Source organism: Cynocephalus volans, chromosome 8 (genome assembly GCF_027409185.1).
Source record: "Cynocephalus volans isolate mCynVol1 chromosome 8, mCynVol1.pri, whole genome shotgun sequence".
Classification (NCBI taxonomy): Eukaryota; Metazoa; Chordata; class Mammalia; order Dermoptera; family Cynocephalidae; genus Cynocephalus; species Cynocephalus volans.
In genome coordinates, this window is record NC_084467.1 from 140,301,494 (window position 1) to 140,318,833 (window position 17,340).

A 17,340-nucleotide genomic window follows, 5' to 3' on the forward strand; every position below is an offset into this window, starting at 1 on the left:
TCTTATGTTATATAGTGAGCAGCAAGTTACCTAATCTCTTACTGCTCCAGATTCCTTATCTGCAATATGGGATGTTGATAACAATAATAGTATCTACTTCCTTGGGTTGATAGAGGATTAAATGAGTTAGTACACAGAGACATCTAGGACAGAGCCTGGTACTTGTAGGCACTCAATAATTAAAAGCTATTATTATTGTTATTATTCTTTTAGGTCTCATCCTGATGAAATTGGACCAAAGCATTGGCCAAGCTCCCGGTTTGCCCATGTGATGAAATTACGACAGGCAGCCCTTTGAACTGCGAGGGAAAGATGGTCAGACTACATCCTGGTAAAAACAGATGTTTCATTTCTTGACAGCTGTTATCTAGAATGTGTCCAAATCCGTTGTCCAAAAACCAGGGCCATGGGAACAATCAAAACAACCTTGTACTTAGGCACAACCTCCTCCAGTTTTTAATACAGACTAAAAGGGAAATTTTAGTAATTTGATGTGAGGATGCCTGGATTTCATCACAGACCTGCTTCTGACATGCATTTCTAGAGAGTGAGCCAAGATGATCCTGAATTATTTGGTCTCTGTCATATCACAGGCATAAGAAACTCTGAAACGTTTTAGTTCATGAGGAATCCTGTTGGTAAAGCAATATAAATTGTCTTAATCACTTTTTGGAAGAATTTTGGGGATATGAGAAATAATTATATAAAAAGAGATTCAGTTGAACAGCTCTGAACCTCCCTTCCCTTTTGCTTCCGAGTGATTTAAGGAGTGACATCTCTTGCTTGGCTTCCTGGTTGCTCCCAATTATGCTGGGTCTCATGGGGAATTTCTCCCATAAAGAGGTTCCATCAGTTCCCTTAGAACTTCGAGAGTGGTCCAGAAAAATGCTGGACTTGATGATTAGGAATCGATGTTATATTTTGTTCTTGTCCTAGATGAAGCTGTCACAGTTGGAAAGGCAGACAGCTTCCTAACAAGGAGCTCTGCAGTCTTCTTTTCCCTTTTGAAAATTGACAGACTTTCTTCTCCATAAGTTCATGGGAACTAAGTTCTTCATCTGTGGCCCCCCAAATTTTTTTGGCAAATGTTTTCCAGTATGAAACTAGAAATAACACCAATAAAACATAGCTAATATTGTTTCACTACATTTATGGACATCTGCTCCCTGTCGATAGACTCTGGTTCATAAAGGAATACATTTAACCTGTGTCTGCCCCAGCCCCTCAAGCACAACAAAAATCAGCTCAATAATTTATCACACACTTTCTTTTTTTTTTTTTTTTTTTTTTTTTTTGACTTATGTACTAGGCTGTATGTTTTTGGAAATACATTTTTATGTGTTAAAATTTTGTCTTTGAAGCTGCTGCTTCCTTTTCGGGGGAAACAAGAAAAAAACGATCCAACAGTACTCACTGAGTCATATACTACAGACAATAAAGTGCAAGAGATAATTGGGGAGACATAGAATAACATAACTACCATGTCGTAACATATACTGCTGAATAGCTGGCATTTATGGCTACTGACATAGTCCAAATTTAATTTATTTCCTAGAGGAATCAAGATGAAAAGATTGATTACCCTGATGCTCTCAAAAATTTATTTTGGGAATTCAAATGGTTTGAGAAATTTTTTTCATGCTATGGCTAATGCTGTTGTTATAAACATAACTTCAACCAATGCTTTTCCTCAAAGTAGCTCCATTTATTCTTAGATACAGGAGATAGACTCATTTACCAAGGCTGCCTTCCATTTTCCATGTTATTTTGCTGCAAAATGTATCAGGCACACTTTCAACACAAATAATTTCATAGGAGTTTTCCAATTGTAGTGACAGTGTTTAACACTGCATAGCTGTTTCAACGTCATTGAAGTGTACTAATGCTGGACCACAAAATTTTGGGGTTCATAAGAATGAATGCTTCTGATAATTTATTTATTTTCATTGTAGTAAAACATAACTAAAATCTATCATTTCAGCTATTTTTAAGCCTACAGTTCAGTGTGCTTTTTTTTTCTTTTCTTTTTTTATTATTCATACATGTGGGGTACAACATTGATTTTCAATAATTGTGTTCAATGTGTGGTGGTTAGATCAGTATAGTTAGCTTATTCATCATTACAATACACAATCATTCTTTGTGTCTGTTGACCAATTCCCCATTCTTTTATATGCTAGAATTTGTTGTTGCACTGTCTCTACAAATAAATCATTATTAATGTGGACTTCTGCTAAAATGGGAAATAGCTTCACTGGTTACCGTGGGTTGATATAATGCACTTTAAATTAAAATTCTACTTGTAACATTAAAATAGCATTGATGGACCTGTTTGGGGACATTCTGGCACTATTGTATAAAACCTAAATAGGTCTGACCATCTGTCCCTAGAGTGGGCACTCAGTAAGTATTTTTGAATGAATCTTTAAGGACTTGAGAGCCATTAACATCCTGTACTTAAACTACAGCCAAGGCATAGGTTGGGTCCTGGTTGAGTTTGTGTCCAGTCCGGCAATACCAATCCATTGCTTGGTGCTTTGAGCAAAGTTGAACATGTGGAAATTAGACTAGATATATTTTGACTGAATTAAAACTATCCAGCTGAATTGAGTTTCAATAAAGAAGATCGAGATAGCTGGTTCCATATGTCATGAGCAAGCTTCTGCGATCCTTCAGAAGTGTTGGGTTTTTCTTGAACCCATTACTGAAAAGTACGTTTTCACCTGATATTATCTTTTTCCTTTCCTAGTTCATAGATGTCGACAATTTCCTGACTAATCCACAGACCCTCAGTCTAATGATTGCAGAAAACAAAACCATTGTGGCCCCCATGCTGGAGTCTCGGGGATTGTATGCTAATTTCTGGTGCGGAATCACACCTCAGGCAAGTCTTTTGGCTAATGAATTAAGGCTATGGGTTTTAAAAAGGTAACACTGTGTCGATAGTGGCCCCATTCATCTTTTTCTCATTTACTCCCTTGAAACATGCATGTCGTTGTGTTACTAGAGCAAGCATTTTCAGAAAAGGCCATAAATCCAGGTTCAATGCCACAACCCAATGGGTTCTTCTGTATTAATTATGAAGAATATATTCTAAAGAGCTTAGCCTTAGAGCTTCAAATTAATCAATGTTTTGTATTCTCCCCCAATCCCCGATTCAGGGAATTAAAAAAAAATTACATGAGTTTTCTTTGTCATTAGAAAATTAACGTAAGAACACTATAGAAAAACTTAGAAATGGAAAAAAGTAAAAAAAAAAAAGAAAAGAAAAAAGAAAAAAAAATTATCCCCACCACTATAACAGCACTACAGATAGAAGCTTGCATGTTTTTAATAATTACATTACCATCAAGTGACTATACTGCAGTTTACTCAGCCTTTCTTTTAGTTTGAACAATGTTTGAGTGGCTTGCAATTTTTTACTATTATAATGACCATTATGATTAATATAACTTTTTCTGTATTTAAGATTATTTCCTTAGGGTAGTTTCTTAGAAGTGGAATGACTGAGTCAAAGAGTATAAATGTTTTGATGATACTTTGCTATGTTGCCAAATTTATTTCTAAAGAGTTATAATAATTAAAACTATCATGGCAGCTTATAGTTACAAAATTCAAGTTAAAAACAAATTTCGAATTTTCCTCATTTCTCTATTGCATAATAAAATCTTCAAAATCTAGAGGCCTGTTGCAGTGAATGCTTATGGCTGGTTATATTTTTATTCTTTAATGAATTAGAGAGGTAAATTAAACCAATCAATGTAATATGCATTCATGTAGGAATAAAGATGGGTTAAGAGAAAAATGATATATTAAGTGATATATTTGTTCTCATGGCCAGAGGGCTCAATTTTGAGTCTCTCTTTTATATTTGGTCTGGTTTTGGTTGAGGAATGAGGCCGGTGGTGTTCTGATAAATGTTTCATAACTGGCTCTCTCTGGGGGCTGATTCACAGCATTTACCAATTGTTATCGTGTAAATTCTCCCACCACGCAAACAACTTAAATGTTGTTTAAGCTAAGGGAAAGGTTATGTAAAATGCAGTATAACTACTTGATGATATAGTTATTAAAAATATGAAAAGCTGTTATCTGAGATGTTGTTAGAGTAGGAGGGATTAACATGATTTTTGTTTTTACAGATTTTAAGCTACCAACATGTCAACTGCTTTGCAGAATTCCTGTAAATTTAATAATCAGCAGTTCCAGTAAACCACTGGATGAAGCAGTCCTCTTTTGTTATCACTTTGAGGGAGGCAATAGGTTCATATTTATAAAGGCCATTCAGTTCCTTGGGAGAAAACGTTATATGAGGTTAGTTTAAATTCATTTACTCTCAGTGAATAGTCTGCAGTGTTCCACGAGGCAGAATCACTCAAGGGTTTCTTTTAATGAATTATGCTTTGACTCCAGTAACGAGGATGGGTTATCCTAGTGACTGACCATAGTCTCCAAGTTTCTGTTATCTCCTTACTTGCTTTAATCATTAAAAGCAAATAGGAGAAATGTGCTCACTTGTTTTGCACAATAAAACTAAATTCTGAGCAACTTAGGGGCAATTCTAATATTCCTCCCTCTTTTTTTTTTTTTTTTTTTTTTGGCTTTCCCCCATTCTAGTCGGGTTTCAACTAGGGCAGGAACAGAAATGGCCAATAACTTCATAAGCTCAAGGCAGGCCCTGTTTTCCAGAGCCCATAAACACCTCCAAAACAAAAGGACCTTGATGTTGTCTGACCAATGAACAGGAATTATTAGCAATGAGATTTAACTTATGTGGAAAAAGAGACACACTCATTGCCTCTGTCTCTCTGCAGGAGGCATATTAATTCTCTTTCTCTCTCTCTCTCTCTTTCTCTGTTTCCTTCTCTCCCACTCCCACCTCCAGGATATTCAATGATTCATCATCATCATGAATTTTCCAAGCTTCTCATTCTGAGAATATTGTTCTTAAGTAGACTAGAACTTTACATTTGACATGAGTCCTTAGGCAGTCCTTTAAAGAACCAGTGTTCCTTTTCTCCCCTGGGTGAATGCTCATGAGCTGAAGTGTTAGGAGAATCCACAGAGGATGTTAAACAATCCTTAAGTTAAGGGCTAATCGAAAATTATAGTAAAAATAATACTTCTTATAATGAATTACAGTTTCCAAAGTATCTTCGCACACCTTACCACACGTACTTCATTCTACAGCCCTATGAGACAGACTTAGCAACTGTTATCCCATTTTTCAGGAGAAGAAACTCATGCTCAAAGAGGTTAAGCATGGGCTAAGATCAAACAGCTAAAAGATGGTTGAGATGACAATAAGACACACATCTTCTGATCATTGTACCTTATCACGTGGTCAGTGTTAGGGTTAGCTCATCTAGAACACTCCTTAAACACTGAAGAACATGTCAGAGAAGTAGACAAGGAGCCTGTCATCACCTAGAAAATTTTTGGAAATCCTTTCAAAGCTTTGACATACTTTCACAAGCTGTAGTTTATTGAGATACATCTTTGTCTCTTCTGGAACAGATTTTAGCGTTGAACATGGTCAAGTTATAGTAGGTGCCCCTGGGGCATAAGTTCCTCCACTAGACTCTACACTTGATGAGGGCTAAGTCTGGGGCTGTCTTATTTGCTGATCAGCTTCAATTATATGAGGGTGCTTCTAAAAGTTCATGAAAAAATAGAATTAAAAGACAGTAGAAATCTTTCCATGAACTTTTTGAAGACCCCTTATGGTAGGTACTCATTAGATGTTTGTTGAGTGAACAGTTTAGTTTGGAGGGAAAATAAGCTAGATAATGCCAAAGTTGTTCAAATTCAGTGTATTTAAAACTACAAAGTAAGGGAATTTGTTGTCCTGTTTGCTCGTGCAGAAGGAAGTTTCAAAAGACAAATCCCTCCAAAATGTGGAGCGGTCACATCTCCACCAGAATATTGAATAAGTGACTACATCGAAAGAAGGCCCTTATTTGTATGTCTAAGTGATGCATGTTTAACTAAAAATATTAGCCATTGTGTAATTTTAATACTAGCTAATATTTGTTGATGCCTTCTTGATGCTGGCACTATGCTAAGCACTTTGCAGGTTTTACCTCACTTAATTTTTGCAGAAAACCCCGTGGAGTAGACAGTGCCATCATCCCTGGTTTAGAGATGAGGAAAAAGCACCGCAAGGTTGGCCACTGTCCCCCAGACAATGAGCAGCTGAGCTGGGATCCAAACGCAGGCAGTCTAACACTAGAACCCGGGTTCTTCACTGCTCTGCCCCACCACCTCTTAACACTCAGACTCCACATTCAATCATAAGTCAACATAAAATACACTGTTATGGAATTACTAAATCAAGATATATGCTGAAATCCAAATTATTTCTGATATCAAGATCCCCTTAGTATTGTTTTATACGTAGACAGTATTTCTTGAGCTGATTCAGAAATTCTTAGGCCAAGATAGGAGGAGTGAAGGTGACTTTGTCTGGGAGCTTCTGTTTAACTGGTGATGACTTAAACGGAATCAGCCTAGCAGATGACTGGGAAAGAGGAAGGCTTCAGATCAGAGCACAGCCCACCTATTTGCTCTTTTACAGGGCTTCTATAAACGGACCCCAGACTACGTTCAGATTAGAGAGTGGAAGCGGACGGGCTGCTTCCCTGTGCCCATGGTCCACTCCACCTTCCTAAGCGACCTCAGGAAGGAGGCCTCTGACAAGCTGACCTTCCACCCCCCACACCAGGACTACACCTGGACCTTTGATGACATCATCGTCTTTGCCTTCTCCAGCAGGCAAGCAGGTACCATTTGTGTTTGGGTGTACTGCCACCATGGAAACACTGCAAATGACCAGCTCCTTTGTTTTGTGCCTTTTATTAAGAAACACTCCTATTTCAGGAAACAAGCAAACAAACAAAAAAAACACTTTCTTTCCAGGTAGTGTCAGAGGCAGTTAATTGTCTGCAGTAGCCATGCCAGCATCCTGTATGTGGCTGTCCCTGTGAGCACCAGTCACCCAGAGCCAGGACTGCCCTCACCTAGAAATCCACTTTCTTTTAGGGCAGAGTTGGAAGAAGGATGATGTTGGGAGTCTGGGAAGGTGATTGGTTCCCTATGGTGCTACTGCATTGCTGTTATTACAGTAGTCCCTTTATTAAGTAGGGAACTGTGACAGAGGCCCAAAACGATACTCACAAAGCCCCCAGACTTTAAAAATGGAAGCTTATTTCTTCTCACAAAGCCTGAGCTGCTATGCTGGCTCTGTTTCACAGCGTTTTCAGAGTCCCAGGCTTCTTCTAGGTTGCTTCTCCGTTCTCTCTGAGGCAGTGCCCTTAATTGTAGGACCCAGGACATCTCACCACCCTGGACGCATTCCAGCCTCCAGGGCAGAAAAAGAAAGGGGGGACGCTCTTCATCCTTTCAAGGGTACAATCCAGAAGTTGAGCACAGCACGTCCATGCACATCCTGTCCGCCAGGACTTACTCAGGGACAACACCCAGCTCTAAGGGAGGCTCAGAATGTCGTTTTTATTCCGTGCAGTCACGAGCCCAATTCCCTCACTCTACAAGGAGGAGAGACCAGATATGGGAAGGTGACCAACAGTCTCTACCTCAGTCCCCTTGAAAGGAGAGGCAAAGCCAGACTGAAGTCTTTTGTGAACCACTAAGAAAGTATTTCCTGTGTGTCTGCAGGCTTTCTGATAAAGACAAGTCAAAAGGAAGGAAAGTAATTTCTCTCATTTCACCCTACGCCTGCTGTCAGGGAGGACGTAATTCACAAAAGCAGTTCAACAGGAAGATGCACAGCATTACCAAAGCAAACTTTTATTAGGGTAGTGCAGACTTCCCTGACAGAAGTCGTTCCCATTATCAATGCACCAGATATGTGCCACTTGATCACTTGCAAAAATGGGTCTAGAAACCTAGAGATGGTGAATAAGCTCACTGTGGCCATAAATCAGGGTGTAAGAGATCATGTGGACACCCAGGCAGCTGGGTGACCTGCTGGCAGATGAGAATGTTAGTACAAATTCAAGCTACAACTCACACATCAGGCCATCCTAAAGCCATAGGCGTCCCACCCATCAGTTGTAGATTTGGTAGGAATGAGAATATTTGGTAGACATGCAGGAAGCTGAATTTTCCCCCTGGCTGCAAGAGCAGTCAGACCCTTCTGCCACGTGTAGGCATTTTTAGGCTTTGTGTCAGGGCAAAAGCAATCCTCAGGTGGACTGGAAGTTTTCGCAGAGGTTCTTGTGTCAATGTCAATGGAAACGGCCTCTCTCAGCTTGGTGTGTGATTTGCTCTGACTCCTCCAGGACGGAAAGCAGAGTCAGGGCCTTCTCATCCCTTGTCCCTTTGCTTCAGAGCTTGGAGTAAGATGTTCCAAGAAAGTGAGATACTAGCAATTACAGTGATGGTCATTGCCTAACATAGTTCTTTCTTATAGCCATTGCCCAAGGCATTATTGTGACCCTGTGTACTAAATTATTATGCTATGTTTTTTAAAACCAATACCTGGATTTGGGGCTGGAAGACTGACACACAGGGTGGGTAGGGATTTTTCAGCTCTGCCCTTCTCTTGGCCTGTTCACTAGGACTTTATGTTTTATCGGTCGGACTTCCCAAGGGCCTTTCTGGAACATTGAAAGCAGGTACAGAGGCCCAACGCTGTTTGGTGATTCATTTGAGGAGAGGAGAGGTAGAAAAGGAAGGAGAGAGGATCCATCCACAATTCTTCACTTTTGTGCCTAGTATTGTGTTAGACTGTGTGTTGGTTGGGGAGTGAAGATCTTTACACGTGAAAACATAGCTAATAGTTAGGAAGCGGTGAAAGCTGAGGGCCAGATCAGTGGCACAGACGGTGAACGGGGTGGGAGTCAAGGCAGGAAAGAATCACTGTCATCTGGGGGAAATGAAAGATATTTCCTGACAGTTGTGTGGTTCGAAGGTCATATTTTATTTATATTGAAGTATTTTGGGGAGAAACATGAATGAGTGTGGGGGTCATATGCAGCCTATGGAGGGCCCTAGGCGCTTCCTTTCTTAGGCCCAGAGCAAAGCTCTTCCTCTCTCCCTTGAAAGAGTCCTGATGGAAGATGATTCGTATTATTTTGTTCTCACTCTTCTGACACTCCCTAGCTGCGCATCATCCATTGGAGCATCATTTTTTAAAGGTCCACAAGGAAATAAAGGGTTTCCATGTCCCAGGAAGGACCATCTAACCACAAACCTTGGTCCTAAATCTTCTACCGCAGACTCCAGCCCTTGCTACATGTGGGGGATGGTTGAGGGGCAATTCAAGAGTGCTGGTGAGCTGGGCTTGGCTCCCCATCAGCCCAAGAAGAGAACACGTGGGCATGGGCCAGTCTCTGTGTCTGGAATGGGGCCAGGGTCAAGAGTTCACCTCCCGTGTGGCCAGTGATCTGGGCTCTGTGTCATGGCTACAGGAACCATCCCCGGCCCCAGCCAGTCGTCTTCCACATGTCTTCTGTGAGTCAAAAGAGGCAGGGTTGTGGGTGACGGGTAGGCAGATCTGCCTCATGGACACCACTGGTAGTGATCAAAAGTGCCTCCCATGAGCAGATGGCAGTCCCTCTTGACTAATTGTCCCAAGACAGCTTCCAAATTCTGGGTGGCATTGCCAATTATGGACAAAGATTTGGCACTAATTACTTACTGCATGACCTCGGACAAATCACAACCTCCTCTGAGTCTGATTTTTCATCACCAAGGATAGAGATAATTATATCAATCTGCAGTGTTAAGGCACTATGTGAGTACCAGCAAATGTCTTTGTAAGAAAAGCAAAGTCCTTCAAAGTGTGGTGTAATTTGCCTTTCTTTTTTGAAGGGAAAATTGTTTTCCCCAGAAGAAGCTTTTACTGAGAGTACCAGATTCCTTCATAGACTTTATTTAGTTATCAACGTAATTCCTTTTTAATTTTATTTATTTGTATCCAATTATTCATGCATATAGTTAAAAGAGTGCAAATAGTCACCCAAGGTTTATTTAAAAATGAGTTCTCTGCACATTACCCCCGCACCGTTTCTCTCTTCCAGAAGACAACCAATTTTACCTCTTTAAGCAATAACAATAGTATAATATTCACATTCATAGTTCTAGATAACATGCTTGTCCTGCTCCTTCCTGACTCTCACTGTGGGCGTATCTGTGGGTGCTCCACGGCAGAAGGTAAGGAGTGAGACTTCTCTCCACCCTCTGCCCTGCACGGGCAAGCACGCTCTTCTCATGCTTTGTCCTCTCAACGTAACTGAAGATAGACCAGTGGTCAGTGTTCTTATTGCTATAATCATGTGCACCTGATTCCAAGCTGAGCTATTTATAGACTATGGTTAGTTTTCCTTTATCTAATTATTATTATTTTTATATTTTATTTTTTTAATATTATTTTACATATTATTTTTTTCTCATCTAATCCCCTTGTTTTATTTATTTATTTTTATTAGTATTTTTATTATTTTTTAAATTTTATTTTGTCAATATACAATGTGGTTGATTATTGCTCACCATCACCAGAACCTCCCGCCCTCCCCTCTCTCCCCCCTCCGCTCCACCAATCTCCCCTCTGTTTGCTTGTCGTATCAACTTCAAGTAATTGTGGTTGTTATATCTTCTTCCCCCCCCAAGTTTTTTTTGCTTTTTTTTTTGGTGTGTGTGTGTGTGTGAATTATATACTAATTTTTATCTCCCACCAATAAGTGAGAACATGTGGTATTTCGCTTTCTGTGCCTGACTTATTTCACTGAATATAATTCTCTCAAGGTCCACCCATGTTGTTGCAAATGGCAGTATTTCATTCGTTTTTATAGCTGAGTAGTATTCCATTGTGTAGATGTACCACATTTTCCGTATCCACTCACCTGATGATGGGCATTTGGGCTGGTTCCAACTCTTGGCTATTGTAAAGAGTGCTGCGGTGAACATTGGGGAACAGGTATACCTTCGACGTGATGATTTCCATTCCTCTGGGTATATTCCCAGCAGTGGGATAGCTGGGTCGTATGGTAGATCTATCTGCAATTGTTTGAGGAACCTCCATACCATTTTCCATAGAGGCTGCACCATTTTGCAGTCCCACCAACAATGTATGAGAGTTCCTTTTTCTCCGCAGCCTCGCCAGCATTTATCGTTGAGAGTCTTTTGGATTTTAGCCATCCTAACTGGGGTGAGATGGTATCTCAGTGTGGTTTTGATTTGCATTTCCCGGATGCTGAGTGATGTTGAGCATGTTTTCATATGTCTGTTGGCCATTTGTATATCTTCCTTAGAGAAATGCCTACTTAGCTCTTTTGCCCATTTTTTAATTGGGTTGCTTGTTTTCTTCTTGTAAAGTTGTTTGAGTTCCTTATATATTCTGGATATTAATCCTTTGTCAGATGTATATTTCGCAAATATTTTCTCCCACTCTGTTGGTTGTCTTTTAACTCTGTTAGTTGTTTCTTTTGCTGTGCAGAAGCTTTTTAGTTTGATAGAATCCCATTTGTTTATTTTTCCTTTGGTTGCCCGTGCTTTTGGGGTCATATTCATGAAGTCTGTGTCCAGTCCTATTTCCTGAAGTGTTTCTCCTGTGTTTTCTTTAAGAAGTTTTATTGTTTCAGGGTGTATATTTAAATCCTTAATCCATTTTGAGTTGATTTTAGTATATGGTGAGAGGTATGGGTCTAGTTTCATTCTCCTGCATATGGATATCCAGTTATCCCAGCACCATTTGCTGAAGAGGCAGTCCCTTCCCCAGTGAATAGGCTTGGTGCCTTTGTCAAAGATCAGATGGCAGTAAGTGTGTGGGTTGATTTCTGGATTCTCTATTCTATTCCATTGATCAGTGTGTCTGTTTTTATGCCAGTACCATACTGTTTTGATTATTATAGCTTTGTAGTATAGTTTAAAGTCAGGTAGTGTTATGCCTCCAGCTTTATTTTTTTTGCTCAGTATTGCTTTGGCTATGCATGGTCTTTTATTATTCCATATAAATGTCTGGATAGTTCTTTCCATTTCTGAGAAAAATGTCTTTGGAATTTTGATGGGGATTGCATTAAATTTGTACATCACTTTGGGTAGTATGGACATTTTCACTATGTTGATTCTTCCAATCCAAGAGCATGGGATATCTTTCCATCTTCTTGTATCCTCTCTAATTTCTCTCAGCAGTGGTTTGTAGTTCTCACTATAGAGATTTTTCACCTCCTTGGTTAACTCAATTGCTAAGTATTTTATTTTTTTGGTGGCTATTATAAATGGGCAGGCTTTCTTGATTTCTCATTCTGCATGTTCACTATTGGAGAAAAGAAATGCTACTGATTTTTGTGTGTTGATTTTGTATCCTGCTACTGTGCTGAAATCATTTATCAATTCCCACAAGTTTTTTGTAGAGGTTTTAGGCTGTTCGATATATAGGATCATGTCATCTGCAAACAGGGACAGTTTGACTTCATCTTTTCCAAACTGGATGCCCTTTATTTCCTTCTCTTCTCTGATTGCTCTGGCTAGTACTTCCAACACTATGTTGGATAGGAGTGGTGAGAGTGGGCATCCTTGTCTAGTTCCTGTTCTTAAAGGAAAAGCTTTCAGCTTTTCCCCATTCAGGATGATATTGGCAGTGGGTTTGTCATATATGGCTTTAATTATGTTGAGATACTTTCCCTCTATACCTAACTTATAGAGGGTCTTTGTCATGAATGAGTGCTGAACTTTATCAGATGCTTTTTCAGCATCTATAGAGATGATCATATGGTCCTTGTGTTTGACTTTATTAATATGGTGTATCACATTTATTGATTTGCGTATGTTGAACCAACCTTGCATCCCTGGGATGAATCCCACTTGATCGTGGTGAATAATTTTACGTATGTGTTGCTGTATTCTGTTTGCTAGTATTTTAGTGAGGATTTTTGCTTCTATATTCATCAAGGATATTGGCCTGTAGTTTTCTTTTTTTTGGTTATATCGTTACCTGGTTTTGGTATCAGGATGATGTTTGCTTCATAGAATGAGTTTGGGAGATTTGCGTCTGTTTCAATCTTTTGGAACAGTTTGTAAAGAATCGGTGTCAATTCCTCTTTGAATGTTTGGTAAAATTCTGCTGTGAATCCATCTGGTGCTGGGCTTTTCTTTGTTGGGAGCCTTCTGATACCAGCTTCAATCTCCTTTATTGTTATTGGTCTGTTCAAATTTTCTGCGTCTTCATGGTTGAGTTTTGGGAGCTTGTGTGTGTCCAGAAATTTATCCATTTCCTTCAGATTTTCAAACTTCCTGTGTTCCTAGCTGTCTGGTTGAGCACACATGATTTAAAAGTCTTGGAGTTTGCCAGCTGGGGCTATGAAGACCAGTCATGAATATGAGAGGACTGTGGCATATTTCTGGCATTGTCACACTGCAGATTCTTCCTGGGACTTGAAATGCAGACTCTCTTTTGCCCTTTTATGAACTTATTTTGGAAGTTTCAAGTCTGTTGGTTGACTCCAAATCCATGCCTACTTAGGAAAGAAATAAAACCAAGGAGAAACTTGGAGAATTTTAAATTTCCTTTGTTTTTTCATTTTTTGTTCTATGTATGCCTAGATTTAGCTTTAACAATCTGCCAGCCTTACAGGATTTTCCTGTTTGCTTTTATTTCAAATATGGATTTCATTCCTCGTTTTCTCATTATTTCCTGTAGGTAGGTTACAGTGCTCCATTCTTCTCTCCGGAATGGGAATTCCTTGCCTCCTTTTGATCCCTTCATGCCTTTAGTGTTCATTTCAGGCCATGAGTTTGCTTTTACTTCAGAGAGAAAAAATCAACTTCCTCTGGGCTAAAGAATGGCCCAGTGTTTTTATTAGCCCCAATTTTATGTTTTAGTTTTTTAATAAAGAAGCATTTTTGCTTCTGAAACAATGACTTGTTGAATTTCGGTGTCAAATTCAGCATCGTGCACAGGTCAGTCTCCTTTTCCTCAGTTGTCACTGAGAAGTACGTTCTCTCATTGGTCAGCCTTGTCTCTCTCTTGGATCCTCAGGCATCCAGATGTACCTCTGCAACAGAGACCACTATGGCTACCTGCCCATCCCCCTGAAGCCCCATCAGACGCTGCAGGAAGACATCGAGAACCTCATCCACGTGCAGATAGAAGCAATGAGTGAGTGCCCCAGGAGCCAGGTGATGGTTCTTGTTCCATTGCCACAGTGAACATACCAGCCACTTCTCTCCTCTTCCAGGACTGGAATCTCATGGCCATCAGTCCGCCATGGCTGAATATACAGCTATTCATTTGTCAGTTCATTCTTTTTTTTTTTTAGTTTATTTATTTATTTATTTATTATTTTAATTTTATTTTGTCGATATACATTGTGGCTGATTATTGCTCCCCATCACCAAAACCTCCCTCCCTTCTCCCTCCCCCCTCCCCCCCAACAATGTCCTTTCTGTTTGCTTATCGTATCAACTTCAAATAATTGTGGTTGTTATATCTTCTCCCCCCCCCCCACGGTTTTTGTGTGTGTGTGTGTGTGTGTGTGTGTGAATTTATATATTAATTTTTAGCTCCCACCAATAAGTGAGAACATGTGGTATTTCTCTTTCTGTGCCTGACTTGTTTCACTTAATATAATTCTCTCAAGGTCCATCCATGTTGTTGCAAATGGCAGTATTTCATTCGTTTTTATAGCTGAGTAGTATTCCATTGTGTAGATGTACCACATTTTCCGTATCCACTCATCTGATGATGGGCATTTGGGCTGGTTCCAACTCTTGGCTATTGTAAAGAGTGCTGCGGTAAACATTGGGGAACAGGTATACCTTCGACTTGATGATTTCCATTCCTCTGGGTATATTCCCAACAGTGGGATAGCTGGGTCGTATGGTAGATCTATCTGCAATTGTTTGAGGAACCTCCATACCATTTTCCATAGAGGCTGCACCATTTTGCAGTCCCACCAACAATGTATGAGAGTTCCTTTTTCTCCGCAGCCTCGCCAGCATTTATCGTTGAGAGTCTTTTGGATTTTAGCCATCCTAACTGGGGTGAGATGGTATCTCAGTGTGGTTTTGATTTGCATTTCCCGGATGCTGAGTGATGTTGAGCATTTTTTCATATGTCTGTTGGCCATTTGTATATCTTCCTTAGAGAAATGCCTACTTAGCTCTTTTGCCCATTTTTTAATTGGGTTGCTTGTTTTCTTCTTGTAAAGTTGTTTGAGTTCCTTATATATTCTGGATATTAATCCTTTGTCAGATGTATATTTCGCAAATATTTTCTCCCACTCTGTTGGTTGTCTTTTAACTCTGTTAGTTGTTTCTTTTGCTGTGCAGAAGCTTTTTAGTTTGATAGAATCCCATTTGTTTATTTTTCCTTTGGTTGCCCGTGCTTTTGGGGTCATATTCATGAAGTCTGTGTCCAGTCCTATTTCCTGAAGTGTTTCTCCTGTGTTTTCTTTAAGAAGTTTTATTGTTTCAGGGTGTATATTTAAATCCTTAATCCATTTTGAGTTGATTTTAGTATATGGTGAGAGGTATGGGTCTAGTTTCATTCTCCTGCATATGGATATCCAGTTATCCCAGCACCATTTGCTGAAGAGGCAGTCCCTTCCCCAGTGAATAGGCTTGGTGCCTTTGTCAAAGATCAGATGGCAGTAAGTGTGTGGGTTGATTTCTGGATTCTCTATTCTATTCCATTGATCAGTGTGTCTGTTTTTATGCCAGTACCATACTGTTTTGATTATTATAGCTTTGTAGTATAGTTTAAAGTCAGGTAGTGTTATGCCTCCAGCTTTATTTTTTTTGCTCAGTATTGCTTTGGCTATGCATGGTCTTTTATTATTCCATATAAATGTCTGGATAGTTCTTTCCATTTCTGAGAAAAATGTCTTTGGAATTTTGATGGGGATTGCATTAAATTTGTACATCACTTTGGGTAGTATGGACATTTTCACTATGTTGATTCTTCCAATCCAAGAGCATGGGATATCTTTCCATCTTCTTGTATCCTCTCTAATTTCTCTCAGCAGTGGTTTGTAGTTCTCACTATAGAGATTTTTCACCTCCTTGGTTAACTCAATTGCTAAGTATTTTATTTTTTTGGTGGCTATTATAAATGGGCAGGCTTTCTTGATTTCTCATTCTGCATGTTCACTATTGGAGAAAAGAAATGCTACTGATTTTTGTGTGTTGATTTTGTATCCTGCTACTGTGCTGAAATCATTTATCAATTCCCACAAGTTTTTTGTAGAGGTTTTAGGCTGTTCGATATATAGGATCATGTCATCTGCAAACAGGGACAGTTTGACTTCATCTTTTCCAAACTGGATGCCCTTTATTTCCTTCTCTTCTCTGATTGCTCTGGCTAGTACTTCCAACACTATGTTGGATAGGAGTGGTGAGAGTGGGCATCCTTGTCTAGTTCCTGTTCTTAAAGGAAAAGCTTTCAGCTTTTCCCCATTCAGGATGATATTGGCAGTGGGTTTGTCATATATGGCTTTAATTATGTTGAGATACTTTCCCTCTATACCTAACTTATAGAGGGTCTTTGTCATGAATGAGTGCTGAACTTTATCAGATGCTTTTTCAGCATCTATAGAGATGATCATATGGTCCTTGTGTTTGACTTTATTAATATGGTGTATCACATTTATTGATTTGCGTATGTTGAACCAACCTTGCATCCCTGGGATGAATCCCACTTGATCGTGGTGAATAATTTTACGTATGTGTTGCTGTATTCTGTTTGCTAGTATTTTAGTGAGGATTTTTGCTTCTATATTCATCAAGGATATTGGCCTGTAGTTTTCTTTTTTTTGGTTATATCGTTACCTGGTTTTGGTATCAGGATGATGTTTGCTTCATAGAATGAGTTTGGGAGATTTGCGTCTGTTTCAATCTTTTGGAACAGTTTGTAAAGAATCGGTGTCAATTCCTCTTTGAATGTTTGGTAAAATTCTGCTGTGAATCCATCTGGTCCTGGGCTTTTCTTTGTTGGGAGCCTTCTGATAACAGCTTCAATCTCCTTTATTGTTATTGGTCTGTTCAAATTTTCTGCGTCTTCATGGTTGAGTTTTGGGAGCCTGTGTGTGTCCAGAAATTTATCCATTTCCTTCAGATTTTCAAACTTCCTGTGTTCCTAGCTGTCTGGTTGAGCACACATGATTTAAAAGTCTTGGAGTTTGCTAGCTGGGGCTATGAAGACCTGTCATGAATATGAGAGGACTGTGGCATATTTCTGGTATTGTCACACTGCAGATTCTTCCTGGGACTTGAAATGCAGACTCTCTTTTGCCCTTTTATGAACTTATTTTGGAAGTTTCAAGTCTGTTGGTTGACTCCAAATCCATGCCTACTTAGGAAAGAAATAAAACCAAGGAGAAA

The 17,340-nt window shown here is 39.5% G+C and overlaps 1 protein-coding gene across 1 annotated transcript in view; it reads left to right on the forward strand.

Moving 5' to 3' along the window:
• LOC134384026 (procollagen galactosyltransferase 2-like) overlaps positions 1–17,340 on the forward strand; it is a 235,169-nt gene that overhangs the window by 68,176 nt on the left and 149,653 nt on the right. The window contains 4 exon segments of the mRNA XM_063105641.1: positions 214–331; positions 2,750–2,884; positions 6,578–6,782; positions 14,000–14,119. Coding sequence (XP_062961711.1) covers positions 214–331; positions 2,750–2,884; positions 6,578–6,782; positions 14,000–14,119 — 578 coding nt within the window.